The sequence below is a fragment of the Lonchura striata genome, chromosome 34 (assembly GCF_046129695.1).
Source record: "Lonchura striata isolate bLonStr1 chromosome 34, bLonStr1.mat, whole genome shotgun sequence".
In the NCBI taxonomy this organism is placed as follows: domain Eukaryota; kingdom Metazoa; phylum Chordata; class Aves; order Passeriformes; family Estrildidae; genus Lonchura; species Lonchura striata.
In genome coordinates, this window is record NC_134636.1 from 2,055,333 (window position 1) to 2,072,207 (window position 16,875).

At 51.6% G+C, this 16,875-nt stretch overlaps 1 protein-coding gene, 1 long non-coding RNA gene and 1 pseudogene across 2 annotated transcripts; all 3 read left to right on the forward strand.

Annotated features, from left to right (window-relative positions):
* The first annotated feature begins 2,170 nt into the window (after positions 1-2,170).
* Positions 2,171-11,992, forward strand: LOC110481226 (medium-chain specific acyl-CoA dehydrogenase, mitochondrial). Its single transcript, XM_021549743.2, has 12 exons — positions 2,171-2,231; positions 3,683-3,779; positions 4,438-4,535; positions 4,625-4,694; positions 5,954-6,054; positions 6,194-6,274; positions 6,498-6,628; positions 7,719-7,827; positions 8,723-8,863; positions 8,938-9,033; positions 9,683-9,931; positions 11,311-11,992. Exons 1-12 carry the CDS (start codon positions 2,208-2,210, stop codon positions 11,380-11,382), a joined length of 1,269 nt encoding a protein of 422 aa, XP_021405418.2. The 5' UTR covers positions 2,171-2,207; the 3' UTR covers positions 11,383-11,992.
* A 1,678-nt stretch (positions 11,993-13,670) lies between these two features.
* LOC110481229 (uncharacterized) lies at positions 13,671-16,297 on the forward strand. Its single transcript, XR_002467228.3, has 3 exons — positions 13,671-13,758; positions 14,576-14,733; positions 16,108-16,297. It is a non-coding gene; the product is annotated as an uncharacterized LOC110481229 (long non-coding RNA).
* On the forward strand, positions 14,105-14,188 carry LOC116184670 (small nucleolar RNA SNORD45; annotated as a pseudogene).
* Positions 16,298-16,875: the final 578 nt, after the last annotated feature.

Here is a 16,875-nt window from a genome sequence, read left to right on the forward strand (position 1 = left end):
CCTCACTACTGCTGTGACCAAACTATTGGGAAAATCTTTCTAACACTCCAATTCCTATATTCAAAGCAGAGGTAACTTTTTTTTGGCACTGGGATCACACAGCCCCAGCTATATCACACCAGTTGGTATCTATGTCACAGGTTGGTATCTATGTCACTGGCAGGAGAAGATCCTGCCCCACATTGTCTGGGTCCCAGCGCCCAGGTGGAGGTGAGGGAGCTGCAGAGTGGGTGTCCTGAGCTGCCAGTAAATCCAGCCCAGTATGGCTGCAGCCTCTCCCGTCAGCAGGTTCAACCTGCCATGGTGAGCAGGTGTCTCAGAGCCACACAGACACATAGAGAGGCACAGGACAGACAGACACACACCTGCCACCAGCAAGGGAGTCACCCGCTGCTCCCCTGCACAGGACCTCCATCCCACACCAGTATGTACCCCATGACCACAATCCCTTATCCCAGCATCAGCATCCACCCCATGGATGTGTCCTATCCCTGATCCTGGGACCAGCATCCGTCCTGTGACCATGATCCCTTATCCACAATGGGCCTAGTGCCCACACCAAGAGTGTGGTCCCCTATAGCAGGACCAGCATCGACCTTGTCAGTGTGTTCCCTTATCCACACCAGGACCTGCATTCCTGCTTCCAGCCCCATTAATTATTTCTGCACTTGGACTGTCTCAAAACCCCCCTGTACCAGCACATACCTGGGTCACAAATCTCGGGAGCTCATTCTTTCCAGAAAAGTTATTGATATGTTCTTGATGGCATCTGGAAACAGCATCTTAATTCTGCCCATGTTTTCCCAAAACCACTCCCTGCAGCACGCTGGGTGGGGTTGTCCCTACAGGTGTTCAGGCACCTGAAGCAGCTGCAGCTGTTTGTGACCAGGAGAGCAGATATTGCCTATGCTATTACCTTTCCACAGGGATACAGAAGTTTCCTACCTGCCTCTGTGATTCTGGGGTGTGTGATCCTGGTTAGTGAACTCCAGTGAAATCCATGCTTCTCATTGGAAAACCCACCTGAACCTTTCTCTTAAATGTGATGGAGAAATGTCTCTGCATCCTGGGGCTGTTGTGGTGATAAATCACCTGAGGACTATTGAGGTGTGCAGGAACTGTACAAGTAAGGCATAAATAATCCATGGACAGAAGCTGGGCTGCTTAGGAGTTGAACTCACAGCTGCTGTCAGAAATATGACCTGTGGAGCAGAACCTGCAGTGCTGGACAGGGAATGTTTAATAGCCCCAAACCCACACATCCTGTGGGCTTGAGACTGGATTTAAAACAGGAAGAACATGTGAAAATCTTAATTAAATATTGAAAAAACATAAAGTTATAAATTAACTTTTATTTAACTACAGGGAGGAAAAAGTCATAAAGTCTTCCAATCTCTAAGGTTGGAAAAGACTCCAAGATCAGTGAGTCCAACCTTTGATCAAACACTACTTCTTCACTCAGCCAGAGCACTGAGTCCCATGCCCGGTCATTCCTTGAACCGCGGGGATTCAAGGGGTTGGGGGATTCCAGCACCTCTCTGGACAGCCTCTTCCAAGGCCTGACAACCCTTTCCCATGAAGGAATTCTTCCTGATGTCCAACCTAAAATTGCTCTGACACAGCTTGAGGACGTTTCCTCTTGTTCTCTGGGAGCAGAGCCCGACCACTTCCTGGCTGCTCCCTCCTGTCAGGAGTGGAGCAGAGCCAGAAGGTCCCCCCCGAGTCTCCTTTTCTCCAGGATGAGCCCCTTTCCAGCTCCCTCAGCCGCTCCCGGTGCGCCAGTCCCTGCCGCAGCTCCGGTCCCATCTCTGGCCGCGCCGTTCCACCGATACCGGAGTGAAAAGCCAGGCGTGGTCGGAGCAAAGCCTGTGTGAGACCACGATCAGTTTTTTTAACCTTCTGGTTTAACCCGAGAAGTGTCTGCCCAAGGCAGACTCAAAACCTCCGTGAGAAACCCGCGAGCGAGACCCGAACCCACGGCGAGGCAATTTCACACGGCAAAAGGTTATTCCCAGGGAAATCAAAGCAGCCGATTCTTTGTCATCCCGACAGAACGGGCCAGAGGAGGGTAAGGGGCGCGGAGGAGACCTCGGAGCGCTCGGTTCGGGGGGCAGCGCCTTGTTCGGGGGCGGCCGCCGCCCGCCGGTCTGGGGCGGTGCGACCGCCCCGCTCCGCCCCGCGCCAGCAGCGCTGGAAGCGCCGCAGCGATGTCCGCGCTCAGCGCCAGCCGGGTGAGCGGAGCACGGGGGACACAGGGACACGGGGGGAATCAGGGGAGGAAGGACGGGGCCGGGGTCGTGTTGGGGCTGGGGCGGCGCTGCCAGCCTCAATCCCGGGGGTCCCGAATCGGGGTCGGTGCGCGCTGCCCCTCCTGCGCCGCGCCGTTCCTCCCCCGGGGATCGCTGCCCGCTGCTCCCCCGGGAGTCGCTGCCCGTCCCGTTGGAAATTGGGAACATTTCTTTTATCGGGATCTATCGATCGCCCGCCCCGGGAACCGCGTCGGCAGTTCCAGTTCTCCCCGTCATTCCTGAAGTAGGGGAAAGGTGAAGGGCGCCCGCTCTGCCGTGTCCATCGTGTCCTTCCCAACGCTGGGACGTGGCCACCTGCCTCAAGTGACAGCGGGAGCGGCGGGGGCAACTGTCCCCGAGGGCACGGGATCTAATGGATTATATTCCTGGCACCGGGATTTGAGGTTCAGTGGGGGCAGAGCAGGTGGAGGGCATGAGGAGCTGGGTCTGAGCATGGAGTGGACAATGAGGCTGATGGAGTGAGCAGGTGCTTGCCCAAACCCTCATAACAGAATCCCAGACTGGTTTAGATGGGAAGGAACCTCAGAGACCACCAGTCCCACCCCACTGACAACTTGGAGTAGCTGGACCAGTTCTATTCCACCTGACTTGGAATATTCCCAGCGTGGGGCACCCCCACTACTCCAGTGCCTCATCCCTGTGAGAGGATTTGGGTCTCTTGCCACTCTCTGTTACCCCTGGGGAGATCCCCCTGCCCAACCCTCACCTTCAGCAGTGCAGGGGTATTTGGCAACTCCTTTGTGGGGTATGTCACCTTCAGCTTTGTTGAGAATTCTGGGCTTTTCCTAGTTTTGTGTAAACTTTTTGGTGGAGATGCTGTGTAGGACTGGATCATGCTTAAGAAAAAAAAACAGCAAAACCAAACCCAAACCAAAGCAGAAACAAACCCCCATGATTGCAATACCCTGTCTTTTTTTCCTACCTCATCTTTTTTCAGTTATACTTCAAACAATGTCTAAAACACTTGGGAGGGCTGTTTCCTGGTGTGGTGTTGTTTTATTTCCTTACACATCTGTGGCAGCAGTTTGGTAAGAAAACTGAAGCACAAAGGGAAAACATGGGTAAGAAAGGATAGTTTTGCAACACTTGTGTCTTGTGAAAACCCCACAGATAAAACTTAATCTTGTGGACACCCCCAAGCTGTGCACACACACTGTTCAGAATTCCATGCTGGATCCCAGCTCTCCCCACAGTTCACTTTTTGGCTTTACAGCTATTTTCAGTGTTCTCTGACAATACCTTTTTTCCCTGTGTGCCATCTGTCACAGCCTGTGTCCTTTGCTGTGCTGTGAGGCTACACCAACCCTTTTAGGACAGGCCCCTCATTCTGGTCTGGGATATTCCCTCATGCTCATGGTCCTTTCCTGCTGCAGCTGCTCCGGACCCTGGTTTGGCCCGGCTGGAGGTCACACTCCAGCAAACCTGCCCAAAACGTGCAGCTGAGCAAGCCTGGGAGCGGCTTCAGCTTTGGTGAGTGCGGCAGGGCTGGGAAGGGAGAGAAGAGGGAGGGACAGATGGCAGCACAGGGGGGAAAAGCAAACAACCAAAATAAGCAGACCAAAAATCCCCACCACAAACCCCAGCAAAGCAACCGACCAAAAAACCCAAGCAAAAGTACTGCAACTCACGAGGAATTTCCAAGACAAGTGTTTATTCAGAATAGATTTCTTTTTATAAAAACTATTTGAAAACAAAAAGCCCTTTTTTTCTCCAGCTCAGGACAGCCAGGGCAGGGGGTGATATTTCAGGCTTTCTTCTTTTTTATAACAGTCTTGAGCTTTTTTTACTTCACAAATGGCCTCAGAACTGAGCAAATATCCCCTGTTGGCTTTTAGACCATTAGAATAACTGAGAGCAGCACCAGGGGAGCATAGTGGGTCTAGGGATGCGACACAAATTTCTCCACACCTGAGCTATTACAGCAAATTCTCTGGTGCAGCAGCAGATGCTTGACAGATGGTTTTGGTAAAAACATTTTATTACCTGGCACTTTCTGCTCCATTTCCAGTAATTTTTGAATAATTTTATAACTAATGCTGTTGTGGGCATTGCTCAGAGCTCAGGGGGGTTCAGAGGGAAGGAGGAAGTTGAGTTTCTTTATGACTATGTTACCTTATTTTTTCCACAGAACTGACAGATGAGCAGAAAGAATTCCAAGCTACTGCCCGGAAATTTGCACTGGAGGAAATTATTCCTGTTGCTGCAGAGTATGACAGGACTGGGGAGGTAAGTCCACCCCACAAGAGGAAAAACCAGATTCTTCTCTTAAATTTGAAATTTTACCTGTGATAATCACCTGTGATTTTCTGTTTCAGTATCCAGTGCCACTCATTAAACGGGCCTGGGAGCTTGGGCTGATGAATTCACACATCCCGGAGAGCTGTGGTGAGCGTGATCCCTCTTAATCCCTAAAATAAACCAAAGAAAAGACCTTGGAGGAGATTGTGGTGTGAAATTGTGGATTACATATAAAATTACCTGTTGCACACAGGAGCAATCCCAAAGCAATCTGTGGGCAGGTTGGCACACGTGGCTGTGACGAGGCTGGATGGGATCAGGCAAGGAATTAGATTCTGATGTGGTAACTTTTGGCCAGATTTTCTCCCATGATCCCAATTGTTATGATCCCCGTGTCAGGAATTCAAGGGTTTACTTTGATCCTTCCTCTGGATGGAGGGATTTTAGGGCTCATTCCTGAGAATCAGTTACCAGTTTAGCCGAGGTGCAGCCAGCATGTAAACACAGATAAAAATGTTACATTTCAGATTCCCTGAAAGTGGACTTGTGAAGTGTCCAGAGCAGGTCCTGTTGGGTGTTTTTGGCTGATTTGGTGTATCTGGTATCAAAAACTGATTTTCTGCAGCATAGCCTGAGAATCATGGGAAGGTTTGAATCAAGAGTGGCCTTTAAAGGTCCCCCTTATCTAACCCCCAGCAGTGAGAGGGAGGGGCTGGGTGTGTGGAAAACACTTGAAATTCAGGAATTAATTTGAGAAAACATCAGGTTTCATAGTGGGAAATCATCAGCACAGTTTGGCTAGATATCCATATATAGCCTGGAAAAGGAGGTACTGATGAGCCTTATGGGTGCAGAAAAGTTGAGGTTGACGTGAAGAGTTGTGGGAGAAGGTCATGGAAATGAGTGTTCAAATGAAATTCAAAATGGAAAAAGAGATGGGAAAGGGAAGAAGTGATTAAAATTTCTCAGATAAAATGGTGTCTGCTGCACTAATCCCTGCCTCTGGAAAAAGGGGTTTGAGGGATATAATTGATAGTTTTGAGAGACATCAGAGCCCATGTAGCCCTTTTCCACCTCCCAAGAACTTCCCAGGGAATGCTCAGATGTAAAGAAGTCACACATCCTGGTGGCACCTTCTGGCCGTTTTGTGCCACTTGTCCCACCTTGAACACAAAGTTAATCCCCCTGAGAATGGTGAAATGGGATTTTTAATCACCTGATTTCAATGAAAAGAAACAAATAACAAAAATATCAATCTGGCAGCACGCTATTGCGCAAGGCATTCCCAGGGGAGATCATCTGAAGGAACTCGGTGCCCATGCGAGATGTTTTGGATAACAAATGCTTGCAAAACATTAATATTCTGCACTCGAGACCCCCCTGAGTCCCCTCCTGTCCCCCCACAGGTGGGCTGGGGCTGGGCACCTTTGAGGCATGTCTGATCACAGAGGAGCTGGCATACGGATGCACTGGGGTGCAGACAGCCATCGAGGCCAATTCCCTGGGGGTGAGTCCTGCACCCACCTGGAACTGGGGCTGGGGCCCCCAAATTGGGCTCTGGGCTCTCCAGACTGGCCTCTGAGTCCTCCAAACTGGGCTCTGGGCCCTTGAGGTGATAGGTTAATGCTCTGAACATTCTCTTCCAGCAAATGCCCGTGATCATCGCTGGTAATGAGCAACAGAAGAAAAAATACTTGGGCAGGATGACAGAGGAGCCCCTGATGTGTGTGAGTGTGACCAGAAAATCCTATTGATTAATTAATTAATGACAGAAGAAGCCCTGATGTGTGTTTGATCAGGGAATCCCATTACTTCAGTAATTATTTAATGACAGATGAGCCTCTGATGTTTGTGTGACCCGGGCCAGTCATGGCTCACATTCCACAATGATTTTGTGGTTTCCCAGACCCAGAATGTATATCCCTTGGGATCTGGGGGTTGTTCTTCCAGGCTTACTGTGTGACAGAGCCGGGCGCGGGCTCGGATGTGGCCGGGATCAGAACCCGGGCGGAGCGGAAAGGGGATGAGTACGTCATCAACGGGCAGAAGATGTGGATCACCAACGGCGGGAAGGCCAACTGGTGCGTTCCTTTGGGGGCATACTGGTCTGTACTGGGGTTCCTGGAAGGGTGTGCCACAAACCAGAGTGCTCAGTGTGCCACCAGTCCATCGGGAAGAGGCACCAGCAGCCCCAGTGCTGTGGGTGCCCAAAGAGGGAACGGGCTGATGACACCAGAGCTCGATGGTGCCACAGCTCGGGTCAGAATGCCGCTCATTTGGGGTGAAACCAGACACAGCTCCCTCCTCTTTCCCTTTGGAGCAGACTCAGAGCCAACTCCAAAATGCTCGGGTTACAGAGCCCTGACCTGGCTCCCAGACAGGGATCAGCTGCTTCTGACTCAGCTGGGAACACTTCCCACTCACAGGGAAAACAGAAAAACTCTGGGATTTAATTGTCTTAAGTAATACATTTCCAAGAAATCCCAGAGTCCAGGCTGTGCTGCAGAGTCCGGGGAGGGCAGCACAGACCCTTCCTCAGGCTTACACTTGCCTCACCCCAACACACAAACACTTCTCAGTACAAGAGGAAAAACTTGATACATTTATCTATGAAAATTGGGATTTCTCCCTGTTTAACTTCTTGCCCGAGGCAGAACCATCACAGAAACTCTCCCAGCACATTCCTGACCCCCCTAAATGGGATTTACAGCAATTGCTGATACAAAAACCTAATTTACAAATGATACTGGGAAGACTAAAATGGAAATATTTTCAATTGAGAGGAAAAGGCCTTACACACAATGCTACATTCCCAGTAAAATAATCCTTAGAGATATGCTGGGAATTGTCTTATTTTGGGCTATTTGGGAGGCAGAGTGGTATTATTGAGACAATACATGGAAGAGGTGGAGAAGCTTTGCAAGTTTACTGGAGGAAATTTCATAAAACCTTGATTTTGCAGGAAGAGATGCCCAGAAGGCACTGATATTTCTCACACTCCTTCCCCTTCATTTGTTTTCTTTTTTTTCTTTTGAAGGGCCAGTTAAAAAGGGTTGTTACTTTACCACTCAATTTCTTGTACAATACAAATATGGACAAGACCACTCAGCATTTTTGCCACGAAGTGTCTGATGTTGGGGATGAGCTGAACCCCCCTCTCTGTCCTCCCAGGTACTTCCTGCTGGCCCGCACTGATCCTGACCCCCGGGCTCCAGCCAGCAAAGCCTTCACGGGCTTCATCGTGGAGGCCAACAGCCCTGGCATCCAGATTGGCAGGAAGGTAACCATCAGGAATTCTTGCTCCTTCCTGAACCAATAACATGATAAATTGCCATGAGAGGATAATGACTGAACTTTGTCAGGGCTCATAGACAGGTATATCGGAATTCTCACAGTGCCCAGAAACTGTTCATAAGGCACATTTAATAATTATATTTACATATATATATATTTATGAAATTATATATGCATATTATATTACATATAATTATATAATATGTAATTATATGTAATGTATATAATCAGATACAATGACAATAGAATTATAATTGTATGAATTTAGATAAAGAATTACTCAGAAGGGCCTAAAGCAGACAATTTTACCCAGCTGCAAAAGAGCCTTTGAGAACATGGAATTGCCAAGGATGTCCAGGGGGAGTGAAGTTGGCAGAACTTTCCCCAAAACCACCTGGTTTTCTGCAATTTCAGCTGCTCCTGCCCAAGTAAGGCACCACGGAGGCCCTGGTTTTCTCTCTCTTTGCTTACATTTGGAGCCTGAAAACCTGATTTATTTATGGATTTGTCTTTTGGCAGTACACCTGGGTCTCGCAGCTGTTGCAAGTGGGTTCTTTACTGTTTTCTCTCCCATGTGAGAGGATAGAATTGAATTATATGTAGAATTGAATCCTCCAGGGGATAAATTGAACCAGAAGGGGCCAAAGGAGGGATTCCAGTCTCAGAATTGATCTCCCAGTGACCTGCTCAGTTGTGACAGGTCAGGGGCTTGCTGGGCTGGGGAGGCCAAACTGGTATTTCCTGTTTCTCTGGTGCGTTTTAGCTAAAACAGAAGTGGGTTTTTTACTGTAAAAAAGCTTTATTTATTCTTTAAGCGAACTAAAGGATGGGATTGGTTGTGCCTGGGAACAATCTGATTCCGTGGCACCTCCCTCTTCCAGGAGCTGAACATGGGCCAGCGCTGCTCGGACACGCGTGGGATCGTCTTTGAGGACGTGCGCGTCCCCAAGGAGAACGTGCTGATCGCGGAGGGCGCTGGCTTCAAGATCGCCATGGGCGCCTTCGACAAGACCAGGCCCCCGGTGAGTGCCAGGAGAGGGCTGTTCACAAAGCAGACAGGAATTTCTGCTGCTCACCCCGCACTGTGCCCACCCAGGTGGCAGCGGGGGCTGTGGGGCTGGCGAGGCGAGCACTCGACGAGGCCACCAGGTACGCGCTGGAGAGGAAAACCTTCGGGAAACCCATTGTGGAGGTGCGTTTATGTCCTAGTTGAAACAGTCACAATACAAAGCAAACAATCCCATTTTCAGAGGGCTTCAAACCTGTTTTTACTATAGCATGCATGCTTTTTATACATTCTTACAAAACTCATAGTTTACACTTTACTCATGGGTCAGGAAAGACAAAGTGCTCATTGGAATAGACAGTTGCAGGTTTCTCTTATTTATCCCTCTTTTTTTCTTGGTTTCTATGTCAACGACCTTGGTAGAAAATTCTTTCAGGGGTAAACATGAATCCTCTTATCAAACTTCTCTCTGGCTCACAGAAGTTGCTGTAAAACCTCTCCCACACATTTAGAGTTAGACATGGGAACATCTGATCTCAACACAGATCCCAATTCCATAGAACTCCTTGAACACAACTTCCCAAGGGCACTGAATTTGCAAATTAAGAAATTAAGATAAAATTATATATTAGGGAACATTTATTCCCAGAAAGGCCTTGTGTCCTTGTGGCACTTGGGGACACAGTTTAATGATGACCATGATGGTGCCTGGGCGAGGCTTGGCCTTGATGATCATAACGATCTTGTCCAACCCCAAGAATTCCATGATCCTAAGCAGAAAGCTCCTTCCCCTGCAGCTCTCTGAGGCTCACCCGGTGGGTCTCCACTCTCCCAGCACCAGGCCGTGGCATTCCTGCTGGCAGAGATGGCCATGAAGGTGGAGCTGGCCCGGCTGGGGTACCAGCGAGCCGCCTGGGAGGTGGATGCCGGCCGCCGCAACACCTTCTACGCCTCCATCGCCAAGGCCTTCGCCGGGGACGTCGCCAACCAGGTGGCCACTGATGCTGTGCAGATCTTCGGGGGCAATGGCTTCAACACAGAATATCCTGTGGAGAAGCTCATGAGGGATGCCAAAATCTATCAGGTGAGTTGGACAGAGCACTCAATACAAAGTAATTAATTGCTGATTAGTTGCAATAAGGATGCACACAAGCTAAAAAGATTTAGAGACTGAAAGGCATTAAATCATTAAATCACTTCTGAACTTACCACTCACTAGGCAGATGCTTTGGTTGAGATGTCACCAGCATTGAGGTCCATGGACTTATTAATTAGCATTAACTACCCTCTGTGTGCTGCAGAAACAGCCATGGGGCACAGCCCATGGTGATTCACTTCTTCAGATATTTATTTATTGGTTTATTTTCCAAAAGAACAAAACATGGTCATATTTCCTCATTTTCAGCCCACAGACACCCCTAATCCCCAGTGCTTTTTTTGCAATGTTATTGCCAAGAAATTATCCCATGCCAGAATTCCTCTGCTGGTTCAAGTTTGTTATTTAGCAGGAATGAATTAATTTCCTTAGGAAGCCCAGCGACCTTCACCTTTTCCCTCTTTCCAACACTAACCATGACTGCCTGGAACTGATCCAAACAGGTCTCAGGGAACACATATGGGCCCTGACCTGGCAGCAAGTGACCACAGCTGCTGAAATTTCAGGTGGTTGACATTCCTTTTACAGCTGACTTTAAAATTCCAACTGTTCTCACCAGTCAGGAATTTTTGCCTCTCCAAGGACAGAAAGCAGATGTTTGGAATGAAAAAGTTCTCAGTCCTGATTTCAGTCCTCAGAGAGGAACTGAACAAGCTATAAGACTTTGTCAGAATTGGGCTCCTTTCCTGTTTTAGGGGTTTTTTTCCACCAAGATTCTCCATCACACAGCTCCATTGTCAATGCATGGCTAGGCATGCTGAGATTTTGAAATTGTTCTAATTACTCTCATTTAGTGGGAAATTTTGGGGTGTTTTTCCTGTTACCCTCAATCCCTGCAAGAACTTGGGAAAGGGGTTGGACCTTACAATTCCAGCAGCTTTACTTGGAGAAACTTTGCACAGTTTGGGGAATATTATCCTGATTTTGTGACTGCAGAGAAAGTGGATTTGCAGGTATGAGAGTGATTTGCCAAAGCAAATTCAGGCAGGATTGGGAGCTGAAACACTGAAATCCCCAAATTCTGCTATCCTGGAGCTGCCCTGGGCTCTGCCTGCGGGATCTCTGAATTTCTTCCTGTGCTGGGCACACAGAGATGTTTGGATAACTGGGAAATCCCTGGATCCTTCCTGCACTGAACACACACCTTATGGGTTATTGCCTCTTACGGGTCATTGTCACACTCGTTTTTCCAAGTTCCCCCTCTTCCTGCCCCCTGGTTTGGCACAGGGAGGGGTCACAGGTGTGCAGACTCTGGTCAAGTACCTTTCCCAGCTGCTGGCTCACCTGTTTTTTGGTTTTCCCTGCAGATCTACGAGGGCACGGCACAGATCCAGCGAGTGATCATTGCCCGTGAGCACCTGGGCAGACACAAGGCATGAGGGATGCGGCAGCTCCAGGCCTGGTATTCCAGGGAAAGGGATTGTGCTGCATTGCTCCATTAGAAAAACATGGGGAAAGCCCTTTTCCATCAAACTCCTGTTCTTGTGCCTGATCCAGCACAAGTTCTGGGACCCCATCCATCCCCTGAGCCCATCCCACTGATTGACCATCCCAAACATCCCAAAATCCCACAGGGATCACATCGCTCTTTCCAAATCTCCCTTTGGCCTTCTGCAGCAAAGGAGACAAAACCCTTCCCCAGCAAACCTGGATGAGCAAAGAGTGAACAAAATTCTCATTTTTTAACATTTATTTTTGTCAGTGAAAGCAAAAATCCAGCACATCCCAGGAGTCAGATTTGGGATGTTTCTGTGTTTTTAATGGCACCAATCCACTCCCTTCGTTTATTCTTGGGGCTTAGGTGATGGCAACTGGATCAACCTCAGGGAACTTAATAAACCTGACTTTTCCTCCTGTGGAAGGGCTGAGCTGGCTCTGGCACTTAGGCTCCAGGGCCCCAGTTCCCAAGATCCATAGGAAACACTAAGTTTGGAGCCTTTCAACAGCCAAATCTAAAGGAAAACTAAAGTGAATCCATGTTTCTCGTGCCTTGAAGCAGAATTCCTTGTGATGGGTGAGTGGTAATGACGGTGTGTGAGAGGGGCTAAATATGTCCTGGGAGGAAGGAAGAAGGATGGAGCAATGGGAACGTGAATTTACTCATCCTGTGGAAAAGTGTGCAGGAAATGAGCTGGGCTTGGGCATGGCAGTGTGAGCTGAGCTGGGCCTTGCCCTGACAGACTGATAAAGGCCAGGAATGAGACTCGTGTGGTGCAGAGGATTTCCCTGGAAAAAGGCTGTCCTGGAGCCACTGCCAGGTCCCAATAAATGCTGTTGGTGTTGACGGGGCAGGAGCAGCTGATCCCGCACTCCTCACAGGTTCTGGTGGGATTCACCGCCACGTGTTGGTCCCAGCACAGGATGAGCTTATGGGGGGAATGGGGTGGGCTGGGAATGGACAGGGGAGGATGGAATGGGGATGGAAGTGGATGGGGACTGTGCAAAGAAGCCATGCTACAAAAAACCAAAGGAGAGGAGTCCTGCAACTTTATTTGAACAAAGGGAGAGAGGCCACTGGGGCAAAGACCCGTGGGGGGGTCTCTCTCTCTTGGTTTTGGAGAGTGCAGTCTCTTTTTATTCTAAACTCCTGACGTATGTTGTCCTCTTCCTTTCCCCATTGACTGAGGTACCAGGAAGGTACAGCTTTCCCAAACCACCTGCCACACATCCCCCCTTGAACATGTGCCACCATTTCCCCCTGGAGTTCAGAAGTGCAGGCTGTCTGGGTTCTGCAGATCCATCAGAAGTTCAGACCGTGTGCAATACACTTCCATTTGTCCTATTATCCTACATTTCAGGAGCTCACTCTAGGTCAGGCTGCCTGGGCTCTGTAACAAACTTGCCCGGGTGGATGTTCACAGACATTAATACTCATTTAAAAGACATTAATATCCATTTCTGTGACAGTAGTGAAGAACCCCACACCCATCTTTCCACATCGAGTTTTTTATGAAGACATTAGTAGGACAAAAGCAGCTGGGATGGGGATAGAGGTAGTGTGGATGGAGTCTCCTGGGGAGGAGAAGGTCACTGTGGGAATGGAGGGGGATGGAGATAGAGGCGGTAGAGAGCAGGACGGGGTGGATGAATGGGGATGGTGTGGGCATGGAAGGCGATAAAGGGGGAAGGAAGAGTATGGGATGGGGATGAATGCCCTTGGAGGTGGATGGAAGGCAATGGCAGTGGCAATGACAGGGATGAGGGAAATGGAGGCGGCTGAGGGCGCTTGGACTCAGATCTGTGGGGCAAGATCATCTCACCTATGACATAGGTAGCAAATGGAGATAGGTGGAGCTGTGTGATCTCAGCGCCAAAATAAGCTACGTCTGCTTTTAATATAGGAATTGCAGTGTTAGAGAGCTTTTCCCAATGGTTTGGTCACAGCAGTGGTGAGGAACAGGGAGGCCAAGTGAGGGAAACACGTGGAAAAACCTTCGTGCTCACAGGGGATAGTTTCACGAAACTGGAAAGCTGCAGGAAAGAGAAAAAGATAAAAATTAAACATCTTAGGGAGGACCTGGGCAAGGACCCATCGGGAAGCCGTTCCCGCCCCGTGCTCCTGCGGGGCTGCCAGAGTTGCCCGAACTCCATCGGGGCAGAGGAAGAGGCGGGGGATGGGACGGGGCGGGGATGAGGGAGATGGAGGCGGCTGAGGGCGGCTCCCGGGCCGCTGTTCCCGCCCCAGCGCGGCCGGATGCCGGCGGCAGCGGAGCGGAGGCGGCAGCGCCGCGTGGTGCGGGCCGGGCCCGGGGCAGGTGGGGCCGGCGGGGCTGTGGAGGGGCCGGGGCGAGGCGCGGAGCCGCGGGCGCTGGGCCGAGCGCGGCGCTGCCGGAGCGGCGCGGCCCAGGGCGGAGCGGCCGGGCCGGGCTCGGCGGCGGCGGGAGGAGGCCGGGGCCGATGGCGGCGGCAGGGCCCGGGCCGGGGCGGCTCCGGCCGGGGGGGTTTTCCGTGCGGCCGGCGGCGCTGGCGGCAGCGCCGGGCCCGGGGCTGCGCTGGCGGGGCCCGGCTGCAGGCGCAGGGAGCGCCCCGCGCTGGGAACGGCGGCTCCGGGCTGGGAGCGCCGGGCGGACGAGCAGGAGCAGGAGGAGGCGGCAGTTGTTGGGCCCGGGATGAGCGCTGGCATGTATTATCTGAGCAGAGCTGATGTCTCTCACCGCTTTAGCTCTAGAATTACTCTGAGGCCCGGCAAGCCCTGATCCCTGTTGCAGTGGAGCTTTTGGCACTTGTGGGATGGAGTCTTCCTGCCAGACATGGAGCCAGGTTGAGGAGAGGGGATCCCAGTGGGAACTGCCCTATTGCCAGGTGGGACAGGTGCAGTTCTGGGCTGAGCTGTGGGTTTTGTGCCCCTGCGAATCTCTCACATGTCCCGAATTCCATGGTTTGGCAGTTTGTGTCCAGGTGCATGTGGGAATGTTGTCTCAGGGTGTCCCTGAGCCCCTGTGAGCTGTCAGAGCTGTGCAGGTTCTGTGTGTGCAGCTGGGCTGGTGCAGCTGCAGGTGGGATTGTGCAGGCGGGAAGTGGCATCTGTGGTCAGCGTGGCCCTAAACTTGGAATGTTTTGTGCTTCTTGCAGGTCTCCAGTTAAACTGAGCACATTCCGGCCAGCCCAGAGCTATGATCCAGACGCCTGATCCTGTGTGGGGCTGGGGTTGGATCCCAGGCTTCTCTCAGGCCTCTGGAATGATGGGACATCCCTCCTGCAGGCTGTGACCCAACAGAAGAGGCTTCCCTGTAAACCTTGTCTGCAGCTTCCTGGGGAGCTGGGAATGCACAGCACAGAGTGTCACCCACTCCTGAGGAGCTGGGAATGCACAGCACAGGATGTCACTCACTCCTGGGAGCTGGGAATGCACAGCACAGGGTTTCACTCACTCCTGGGGAGCTTGGAATGCACAGCACAGGGTGTCACCCACTCCTGGGAGCTGGGAATGCACAGCACAGGGTGTCACCCACTCCTGGGAGCTGGGAATGCACAGCACAGGGTGTCACCCACTCCTGGGAGCTGGGAATGCACAGCACAGGGTGTCACCCACTCCTGGGGAGCTGCCAGCTGAGTCCCCAGGGCCTTGCTCTTGTACTATGGACAAGCAGTGGGATGGCTTAAATCCCACTGATTCTGGGAACTCTTGGATCCACTCTGCGCCCCTGGGAATTTTCTCTTGCAGTCAGCCCCACTTCATTTTGGGTGTTTGTGCTTCATGTGCACTCCACCCACACTTTGGGGTGCCTTGGGATCCACCTACACCCCCAGGGGCTAGGGGGGCCCTGGCTTGTGCTGGGCACCCTGGGATGCAAGGAAAGCAGAACCTACCTGGGGAAGGTGTCCCCAGTGAGAAATGGGGTACAGGAGCTTGTGTGGGTGGGCCCAGAAAGCTGGAAGGGGTCTTGGGAAAGGGATGATGGTACAAGAGACCAGCAGAACCCTTCCAGGGAGGAAACAGCTTGGACATTCCATGGGGAATTGGGCACTGGCACCAGCGCATCAGGTGCAAGGGGGTGAAGGAAGCAGGTGGAGCTGCTCTTTCATGGATCCTGCTCCATGGGATCAGCCCTGTGGAAGAGCGACTGGGGAGGGTGCTCAGGGCCAGCACTGCTCCTTTGGGCTCCCTTTGTCCCCCTCCTGGGATAGCAGTAGGATTTGGAAGGGATGTGGAGCCCAGCTCTACGCCAAGCCTGGCACAGCTGGAAATTGCAGCGCAGGTGCATCACGGCTCTTGGTCAGACTTGGGATCGCCTCCTCTTGCTGTATGGCTCCTCCTCCAGCCCCAGCTTCTGCCAGGCCCCCTGCAGCACCTCCCTGTCCCGTGCCAGCTGCTCCTCCTTGGCTTTCAGCACGTGGCACTGGAATTTCAGCGCTGCCTTTCCGAGGGATGGGCTGGGAGACCCGACTGTCCCCTGCCCTGTCCTGGACATTCTCATGACATCCCAGGGTTTGAGATCCTAAACTCAGATTCCAGCCCCCTTCACCTGGGGTTTGGGCCTCTCAAACTGGAGTTTGGGATCCTCAGACTATGGGTTGGACCCTTGAACTCTTGTGCCTGAGAGCTCATTCACTGTCTGCCAGTTTCCACCCCAAACTGAGGGATTTCTTATTTTTCATTCCAGTTGTTCAAGGAGGAGCTGGGGCTGTCTGCAAAACGCTGATCCCAGTCTGACCAGCAGGACTGGCACTGGTTTGGAGTAGGGAGTCAGTGGGTCGGTGATCACAGCCCTCTGTTTTGTTGGTTATAAAGTGGCTGGTTTTGCACTTTGTGGATTTTGGGGGTCACACATCAATAAAACTGGAGGATGTGTAGGGGAGGAGCTTATTTGGGGGCACAGAGACAAAAGGGCATGGGGAGACCCCAGTGTGGGTTTTGGGATCTCCCTTAAGTGGGGGAGGGTGTTGGAGGGAGCCCAGGTCAAGCTTTGGGGTTTTTGGGCTGTGTTTTAGCATCTTAGGGGTTGGATGGAAGGACCCATGGTGGGGGTCCTGCTTACAGGGGGAGGAGGTAGCTTAGAGGAGGGTCCCTCCTAAGTGGGGCATGTGATGGGAGAGCCCTGGGGACCCCAGGATGTAGATTTGGGGTCCCCTGGACGGGGTGGGTCGGTGGGGGTAGGGTCTCCTGGGCATTGGCACCCCCTGCTCACTGGGAGGACCTGGGGATGGGTTTCCCCTCACCGGGGCTGGGATTTGAGGGTTCCAAGGGTGGATTTTGGGGATCCCCAGGACATATTTTGGGATGTCAGGGTGGGTTTTGTGGTGGGTTGAGGGCTCCTAGATGGATTAGAGAGTTCTAGCACCTGCAGTGCAAAGTCCAGGGCAGGGGCACAGTGGGTCAGACACCCCATGGACACCACACCAATGTGAGGCCCCCAAAACTGGGGGAGGGT